The 9,973-nt window shown below is 35.2% G+C and overlaps 1 protein-coding gene across 1 annotated transcript in view; it reads left to right on the plus strand.

The window, feature by feature from the left end:
- The window catches only part of TM2D1 (TM2 domain containing 1), a 50,935-nt gene extending 42,653 nt beyond the window's left edge, over nucleotides 1–8,282 (plus strand). Inside the window, exon 6 of the mRNA XM_012639356.1 lies at nucleotides 8,096–8,282. Within this exon, the coding sequence (XP_012494810.1) occupies nucleotides 8,096–8,206 (111 nt within the window). The 3' untranslated portion in view covers nucleotides 8,207–8,282. The remainder of the gene's footprint in view (nucleotides 1–8,095) is intronic.
- The last annotated feature ends 1,691 nt before the right edge of the window (nucleotides 8,283–9,973 follow it).

Raw genomic sequence — 9,973 nt, forward strand, 5'->3', positions numbered from 1 at the left:
CATTTTCATTCTTATTAGTGTTATAAAATGGATTTCCTTAAAGGACTAATAACTATATAAACAACAGAGATTCACAAAAACAGTATGATCTCTAAATCATACATGAATTTTATAAATAAATTTATCAGATTTATAAACTATGTCTCATTAATTTGGTATTTAATGTATCTTATTCACTTTAGTGCTGAATTATATACTACTGTGTATTAGTGGGTTTTTTTGTTTTTCTTTTTTTTAGACAGGGTCTTCTTCTGTTGCTAGGGCTAGAGTGCAGTGGCATCATCAGCTCACTGCAACCCCAAACTTCTGGGCTCAAGTGATCCTCCTGCCTCGGCCTCCCAAGTAGCTGTGACTGACTATAGGCACGTGCCACCATGCCCAGCTAATTTTTTAGTAGAGACAGGGTCTTGCTACATTACTGTGGCTGGTCTTGAACTCCTGGGCTCGAGTGATCCTCCCACCTTAGGCTCCCAGAATGCTAAGATTTATAGGCATGAGCCACCATGCCTGGCATTAGCTTTTAACTTTTAAACACCAGGTTTGACTTTTCACACACAAATTTCTTAAGGAAAAAATACTTTTATTAATCCCCTGTAGCACCAGTAGTGTAAACATAGAGTGTGCCCTCAGAAATTTTTGCTGATTTGAACTGAATACACCTTATGAAAAGTGTGGTTTGTGCCAACTACAAGCAAGATGAGAAGATGAAAAATGGTAGTTTTAAAAAAGTAATTTTTTTCCTTTAGGACATGTTTTAGTCTATTTGGACTGCTATAATAAAATACCTTAGACTGGGTAATTTATAAACAACAAATTTATTTCTCACAGTTCTGGAGGGTGGGAAGTCCAAGATTAGGGCACTAGCAGATTTGGTGTCTGGTAAGGGTTCTCTGCTTCATCAATATTGCCTTCTCTGTGTCCTCACATGGTGTAAGGGAGAGATGAGCCCCCTCAAGCCTTTTTATAAGGGCATTAATCCCATTCATGAGAGCGTAGCCCTCATGACTTAATCACTTTCCAAGATTCCCACCTTTTAATACTAGCACATTTGGGATTAGATTTCAATGTATGAATTTTGGAAGGACACAAACATTCAGACCATAGCAGGGCTTTAGATAATTCTAAATTTCACAGGGTCATTTGAGAGGTAATTAATAAAAATGAAAGGTGATGTGAAGAATTATACATAATAGGTATTATGCCATCATTGGAAATGGGTTTAGTGAACACCAATGTAGGTATAATAACTTGGAATCCTTGCCCTAAAGAAACCTATAATGTATTCTAAGAGTGGTCAGATAATAGATTCAACTTATTATCAGAAATAAAATTTCTGATAATAAATTTCCTTGGGAACTATAGGTTTAAAAAAAGAGTCCTGATTTTATCTTATTTAAATTCTTTGAATTTTACAAACATTTTTAAAAGCCTAAGATTGATCGGGGCGCAGTGGCCCACAGTTGTAATCCGGCACTTTGGGAGGCTGAGGTGAGAGGATCTCTTGAGCCCAGGAGTTTGAGGCTACAGTGAGCTATGATTGTACCACTGCACTCTGGCCTGGGCAACAGAACTAGATGCTGTCTCTTTAAAAAAAAAAAAAAAGCCTAAACTTTTCAGTTTAGAGCATAAATAAAATCAAAGCTACAATATGTTCACTTTTGTGTAAGCCAGTTTGGTCAAAGGCATAGCCTGTGCCCTTTTGATCAAAGGAAGGACTAAACATGTAATCACTCTAAGTCTATTACCAGTGCTGAAAAAGTTGGTCAAAGTACTTGACAGTTTGCTAGATATAGGACAGCAATATATAAAACCAGAAGATAAAATTGGGATTACATCAAGCTGAAAAGCTTCTGCACAACAAAGGAAACAACAAAGTGAAGTGACAATGCATAAAATGGGAGCAAATATTTGCAAACTATCCATCTGACAAGGGATTAATCAGCAGAATATATAAGGAGCTCAAACAACTTAGTTGCAAAAAAACTGAAATAATCCGATTTAAAAATGGGCAAAAGATCTGAATAGACATTTCTCAAAAGAAGACATAAAAATGGCCAACAAGTATTATGACAAAATGCTCAATATCACTAATCATTAGAGAAATGCACATCAAAACTGCAATGAGATATCATCTCACCCCAGTTAAAATGATTTATATCAAAAAGACAGACAATGACAGATGCTGGCGAGGATGTGGAGAAAGGGGGAACCCTTGTACACTGTTGATGAGAATGTAAATCAGTGGAGCCACAATGGAAAGCAGTATGGCGGTGTCTCAAAAAACTAAAAATAGAACCACCATATGATCCAGCAGTTCCACTACTGGGTATATATATATGTATCCAAAAGAAAGGAAATCAATATATCAAAGATATATCTGCACTCCTATATTTATTGCAACACTATTCACAATAGCCAAAATACATAATCAACCTAAGTGCCCATCAACAAATGAATATATATATTTGTTTAATTGGGTTATGAGTATAGTAAATCTTCATTATAGAACAAATATATAATTATGTGCATGTCAATTGTTGGTTTGTTTGTTTTGGAGATAGGGTCTAACTCTGTTGCCTAGGCTAGAGTACAGTGGTATCATTATAGCTCACTGCAACCTCAAACTCCTGGGCTCAAGTGAGCCTCCTGCCTCAGCCTCCCAAGTAGCTGGGATTACCAGCGTGTGCCACTACGACCAGCTAATTTTTAAATTTTTTGTAGAGACGAAGTCTCACTGTGTTGCTCAGGCTGGTCTTGAACTCCTGACCTCAAGTTATCCTCCTGCCTTGGCCTCCCAAAGTACTGGGATTACAGGAGTGAGCTACCACACTGGGTAGCTCTGGATAGCACTGGGTAGCTTAAGTTATTAACTTAAGTCTCTGTTCAATTCTATATTATATACTTAGAAGAAGATAAACTTTTATCTAAAGCGTAATGAAAACAATATCTTTGTGACCTTGGATAGATTAAGCCTTCTTAAACAAGTTCCCAAAAGCATAAAAGGGAGGGGAAAAAAACCAATAAATTTGACTACCTTAAAATTAAGAAATTTCAGTTTTAAAAAGGATACCATAGACCACTTTAACAGTTAACAGACTGAGTAAAAGGACACTGGCAATAGGAATTGATATCTAGAATATACAAGTAATTTCTGCAAGTCTATGAGAAAATGATAGGGGACCTAATAGTTAAATCAGCAAAGTAAGCTATTAAATAATAGATGATTCCCAGGGCAGGTCACCCAAATAACTAATAATTAAATAAAGAGATACTCCTAGGCATATAAGTCCCAAATACTCATACTCCTATACAAAGGGGACATGTAAAAAGATGTCTACTGTAGCAAAAGTTGGAATCAATCTAATTGTGTCTGCCAATAGGGGAATGGGTGCATCCTCTGTAGCACTAGACAGTAATTATGAGCACTTACCTAGATGTACATGCAGCTACATGGAAATGTCTTAAAATCATAGTGTACTATGAAAATAGTTTAAAACTCAATAAGATTTGCAACACAATGCTATTCAGATAAATTAAAAATGTGTATTTATTCAAAGAACATCACATTTTTTAAGAATAAATATGTATCCAAGTCATATACCAAATTAAGTGAATGCCCATTATTTGTGTGGGTGCCTATGAGTGGGTAGGGGGAAGGGTTATTGAGAATTAGAATGAGCATCAAAGATGAACATAAAAGCAACAGGAAATTTGGTGACCACTTCTTAACATTCTTGACTTTAATATGTATTTCTATTTATTTATTTTTTGGTTTTTGTTTTTACCCCTAAGGAAAAAGGTTTGAGTTAATATGTATTTTTAAAATTTTCTGATTTACTCTTCTTGCTATAGACTTTACAGTTATAGAAAAGCCTATCCCTTTAAGTACACAATTTGTGATTTTGGGCATTTTAACCTACAAATAAAATTTCATGGTGAAAACAATCAGAAATGTCATGAAAGAAGAAATTTTCATTTAATCCCTCCAAATTGCCACCAACCATCTCTGTAGAAGAAGGATATGACAGACCAAAAGATATCCACATCAAATTCCTGGAACCTGTGAGTGTCACCTTATTTGGAAAAAGGAGTTTTGCAGATGTGATTAAATTAAGGATCTTGAGATAAGGGGATCATCCTGTATTATCTGGGTGGGCCCTAAATCCAATGGCAAGTGTCCTTGGAATGAAAAGAGCCACAAGCCAATGAACACCAAATAATGTCGGTTGTCACTGGAAGCTTAAAGAGACATGAAACAAGATTCTCCCCTAGAGTCTCTGTAGGACATGCAGCTCTGCTGATTTCAGAGTTATGGCCTCCAGAACTATACGTTTCTATTGTTTTAATCCACTAAATTTGTGGCAATTTGTTACAGCAGCTTTGGGAAACCAGTACAGAGGGTTATGTATGAAGTTATTTTCTCAAGATTTTAGGGCTTCTTACATAAGAGACATTGATACCTATTGTGAAAAATTTCTTAACTATGTAAGTGGTCTTTCTTCTCCCCCTTGATTTCAAAATTTTTCCCCAGCTTATTGAATGGGAAATACTTCATACTGCACAGTTTGGCTTCAGGATATTTCTTAGCAGAGAAATAAACTCACAATTTTAGGTTTCATATGTTCTGTTGTCAATGAACAAATGGGCATGGGCATATTCACTGAGTAAAAAATTTCCCAATATGGGATATTTTAAAAGATTTTTTATAATTTTATAATTACAGTGTAATAATATACTCATAATGAAGGATTTTAGAATTGCCACATTTATTATATATATGTATATGAGATGCTTAAATATAGGTTTATTTTTTAATTTTGGTTAGGGAATATGGATCTGAATAGTTGAAACCTTTATAGTTGATAGTTTTTTTAAAAAGTAAATAGGGAGAACAATTTTCTTAGGATAGTTTATGGAAAAGTATTAATATGTTGATGTGATACTTTGTAGAGGCTTAAGCGCAAGTGTTTGCATTTAAATGTAGTCATAGAAGACATTAGAACTTAAAAACTACCTTACAGCTTGTTCTATTCCTTATTACAGTAGATAAGAAAAACTGAGATCCAAAGAGGATTAAATTATTTGATCTTTTTCTTCCAAGTTTTCCTTTCAGTCTAGTTCTTTACCATACTGACTTAATTTGGTTGTCTTTGGGGCAGTTCTTCAAATTGTTGTAGCAGAGAAAAGCAGCTAGTGTTGTGTTTTGGTGACCTGGCAAGTGGTGTGTAGGAGGCATTGAAGACAAGCTCATAATTAGAGTTTGGCTACACTTAACACTTTTTATACTATATAGCAATCTGGATGTAGGGTATTTCTAAGATTTATTAGCAAAAGAACCTAATGAAGGATCCCAATCCATTCAGTCTTCCCTCTTTCCCTCTTTCCTTTCTTCTTAGCTTCTTTCTCTCAGCCATCTTCAGATCTTTTGGCTAGCATCACTTCCTTATACAGTCATTTTCAGGGGCAGAAAAAGACCTGTTTCCTTTCATGTATATCTTCTTAAGAGTAAGTAAGTCCCTGAATGAACATGTGTCATAGGTGATTGGCTAGAATTTCTTTACATGCCCAGGCTGAATGAACAAATCAGTGGAAAGAGAAGTGGAATTATCATGTCAGAATTGATTGTCAAGGAACCAGAATTAATAGTGTGAGGGGAAAGAAATGCCGCAGTAAGATTGCTAAGTTTGATACAAAATTGGATCATGTATAACCAGGCAATAAAACTGCAATCTTTGGGGGCTATATTCTTTACAGGCTGGGGGGCCAGGGGAACCAACATAGTATCATTTTTCCCTCCACCCCTTTCTGCCCATAATCAGTTTTTTTTTTTTTCTTTTTGAGACAGAGTCTCACTGTGTTGCCCGGGCTAGAGTGCCGTGCCATCATCTTAGCTCACAGCAACCTCAAACTCCTGGGCTCAAGCGATCCTCCTGCCTCAGCCTCCCGAGTAGCTGGGACTACAGGCATGCGCCACCATGCCCAGCTAATTTTTTCTATATATTTTTAGTTGTCCAATTAATTTCTTTCTAATTTTAGTAGAGACGGGGTCTCATTCTTGCTCAGGCTGGTTTCGAACTCCTGAGCTCAAACAATCCGCCCGCCTCGGCCTCCCAGAGAGCTAGGATTACAGGCGTGAGCCACCGCTCCCGGCCACCCATTCTTTTCTTTCTTGGCTTAATGCTCATAGTAGTTTCCTCTGTGACCTTGGCCCCTAAAAAGGTTTTAATTTTTACTTAAATTTATAAATAACATTTATAAATGTCGAGCCAAATCAATTTAATCTTTAGAAAGTAAGTCAACGTGCATAACGGCACCTGGCATGGTATCTGGCACATAAGTTCTTTGTAAGTATTATTTGAATATTAACATCTATAGTTCACTAAAATAAGTTGGTAGAGATGGTATCTTATTTACTGTTTTGTGTATAATGCCAAGCACAGTACCTGGAATATTGTAAGAATTAAATATTTGTTGAATAGATTTTAAGACCGGATTTATTTTAAAAATGAAGAATGCTTTATAGCAGTGTCCTTCAATTTAAAAAAAAAAGTCCATACCCTTCGCATATTTTTAAATTGACATTTAAGTTTTCCATCATAAGTTTAAATAGTTGCAAAGGATGTAGTTTCTAGTTTGCAAATATTGACATATTTAAATAAAACTGTTACATCAGTTTTGAAATGTATCCAACAGAATATAAATGCCATAGGATTTTAAATATCATCCACTTAAAAAAGACATAAATGAACTCTTCACTAACCATTATAATTTTTATATTGCTTTTTCTCCTTGAGTCTTTATTTTTATTTCTCTTCTCCCACAGAGTTTTACCCTAATGTAATATATTTTTATACTTGAAAACCTCCTACTAATCATCTTAATCATTAAAATTAAAATATTTTAAAATTTTCTTTGATTTCTGGATTGAGTCATTATTACAATTATTAATGATACACAATTGATCAAAACAGCATAAGTGTTGCAAATTCAGCAAAATTATTTTTAGGCAAAAATATAAAATGTTATTGGGAATGCATCTTTGGAATAGATATGGCAGAATGTATTTTTGGATGTTTAAGTAAAAATTTCCCTAAGTTCAATATTTTAAATTATCTGTTCATTTGGTACTTCAGAGCTTTTTATACCTGAGGGTGATGTGCCATCATAAGACTCAGGGTACCCTTTGATGGTAGATATGCTTTACTGTTATCAGGTTGGAGGGAGGACTGCAATGAAAGGGGAAGTGAGGAGGGAAACTAGTATGATGCTTCCACTAAGCACAGTATCAAGCAGATTCGTTTTACAAAGAGTATTATGGGAATCAAGGATTTCAAAATTAATTCCCATAAAACGCTATGGGCCCACCTACACCTTGGTAAATCTTTTTCTACCCTTAAGGCTACAGTTTGAAGATTGCTACCTTATAGGACAATTTGTAGAGATCATGTTAACTGGATTGTCAGAAATGCGATTATATGGACAAGATGATGGTAGTGAATGTGTGTTTTTTTCTGTCTATCTCTTCCTTTTCCATTCCAGGTGGTTAGAGCAGGAGTGTCAATCACACTACCTCATCTCCCACAGGGAGCCTGGCCTGGCCAATTATATTAATTCTGTTCCCCTGGATACAGTAATTTGTCCAGCAATAGGCATAAAAACCAAGCAGATCAATGAAAGTCTTTCCCTGAAATTGGTATATAAACACTGGGGAAGAAAATTTTTCTTTCTTTCTACTGGGAGGTGCTGAGCTGGGAGTACATGACTCTAGAGCTATTGGCAAGTGGTTGAGAATTCCTGTCTGCAGAATGAAGAAAAGCAGAGCTAAGCAAAGAGGCAGGGAGGCCAAACCAAGAGCCTCATGGGGCAACTGAATTCATTCTTGAGGGCTTGTTTCCTGCAGCTTTTCTTTTGATCCTGTGAGCTACCCCAGTATCCTTCTTAGCTACATGAGCCAGTAAATTACTCTTTTAAGTTTGTTTGAGTTGGATTTTTGTTGCTACTGAAATGATTTAATTAATAATTGAGGAATGTAAATTTAAAGTGTTGTGAATTATCTTTTGTAATATGAGTAATTTTGAAAATTTGTCTCTTCTAGATTGTTGGACCTTCAGATGGAAGTAGTTACATTATAGATTATTATGGAACCAGACTTACAAGACTGAGTATTACTAATGAAACATTTAGAAAAACGCAGTTATATCCATAAATATTTTCAAAAAGAAACAGTAAGTGGTATGTATATCTAATCTTATTATAGTAGCATATTATTCATATAAAATTATAAGAATTTTAGAACCAGAGGAAATTTTAAGAGATCATCTGGTATCATAAACCTCTTACTTTTCTTATGTGGAAACTCAGGTGTACGTATGCCTGAAACATCTCTAATCCATTGAAAAGCATTTGTATGTATGCACATTGCTCCTGCAGTTCCCAATTCAGACTCTCTGCAGTGAATATGATTAAAGGACAAAGTTCACAAGAAGAAAATAACATCAAAGCAAAAAGATATTCATTATATGATGATTATGATCAAAGTATGTGCTATAAATAATTCAATATAGCAGATATTTTCTGCTGCCCATTTCTTCGAGGGTCAATATAATCTTTAACCTCTTTTTTCTTTCTCCTTCCCTAAATCTGACAGTTGATAGAGTCTAAACCTGAACTACCTATAAGCACTTATTCTAACCTGAAGTTTGGCCTTGCCATGAGAATTGTTAATTGGCCTTAGCTTTAAATCAGTAATACACCTGCAGCAGTCAGAGGTACTGTCAGTCTTCCTGGTTAAACTCTCTGGTTCTCTGGGACTCTGCTACTATTCAACCACCATTTATTCTATTCTGATAATCTTCCAATAATGCAAAATTTTTCTCGGAAAGGATTTTGGTAGAATATCAGGAAAACAATTTCCTGGTATAATCAATTGTCTGTAATGAAGAAGTCCCATATATAGTAACATGTAGGGTGAAGAGTAGTTTTTGGGTACAGTTCACTTTGAACTATCTAGCAGCTTTCACAGAGCTGGACAGGCAGAGAGAAAGACAGGGTAGGTGTCTTGGCCACCTTCGTATTGGATTTTGAATCAACTCTATATCAGAGACTGCTTTTAGAGGTCAGGAAGGGAAAAGACATTTGTTTTTTATGTTGTCATGTATAAATAGGATGAAAAGTGCAATTTGGAGCCCTTTAGGTTGTTTGTTTTTTTTGTTTTTTTTTTTTTAACATTGCAACCTGAGGCTTTATAGGTAGATTTCTTTCTTTTCTCACAGTAAAATTATGGGATATGCCTAATAGTTATTGTCATGAGATGGAACAGTGACAGACCCCACAAGATTTGAGGAACTGATTCAGCTGGAAAAGTTTTTCTGATCTTTTCTTTTAAACTGTAAGAGTCATTGAGTTTTAAAGTTGGAATGAAGCTTAGAGATCCATCTGCCTCTTCTTCCAGGGAACATATTGAGACGTAAGGAAGTTGAGACTAAGACACACAACTAATTAGTACAGAACTGAAACTAGAATCTAGGTCTTCTATACATTCTGTAACATAGTTCTCTCTACCTCCCACCCTACCCCATCTTCTGTCAGCTGTATCATTGCATATTAGGCATCTTCGTTTTGGAAATTGTTTCTCCTACTTTATGAGAAGGCTTGTGTGGTTTTACATAATCTTATGATTCATACTTTAAATTATGTCTCTTTCAAAAGTATATAGATTGTTTTTAAACCATAATATGTAAAAATTAAGCAGATGTAATTTAAAAAGTGATTTCATCCTCTAGCCTATTAGCTTCTAGCCTATTATATAAATATTTAATTGGGATTCCAGACTCAGATTTGAAACTTAAAACTTAAAGGCCCATTGAGAGGGCAGATAGTTGCATGGTCATTTGTATGATCTCTCTATAGAATATAGAAATGCTCTAGCCCGGGGAACAAAAGCGAGACTCTGTCTCAAAAAAAAAAAAAAAAA

This window comes from Propithecus coquereli, unplaced genomic scaffold, assembly GCF_000956105.1.
Source record: "Propithecus coquereli isolate 6110/MARCELLA unplaced genomic scaffold, Pcoq_1.0 Scaffold14, whole genome shotgun sequence".
In the NCBI taxonomy this organism is placed as follows: Eukaryota; Metazoa; Chordata; class Mammalia; order Primates; family Indriidae; genus Propithecus; species Propithecus coquereli.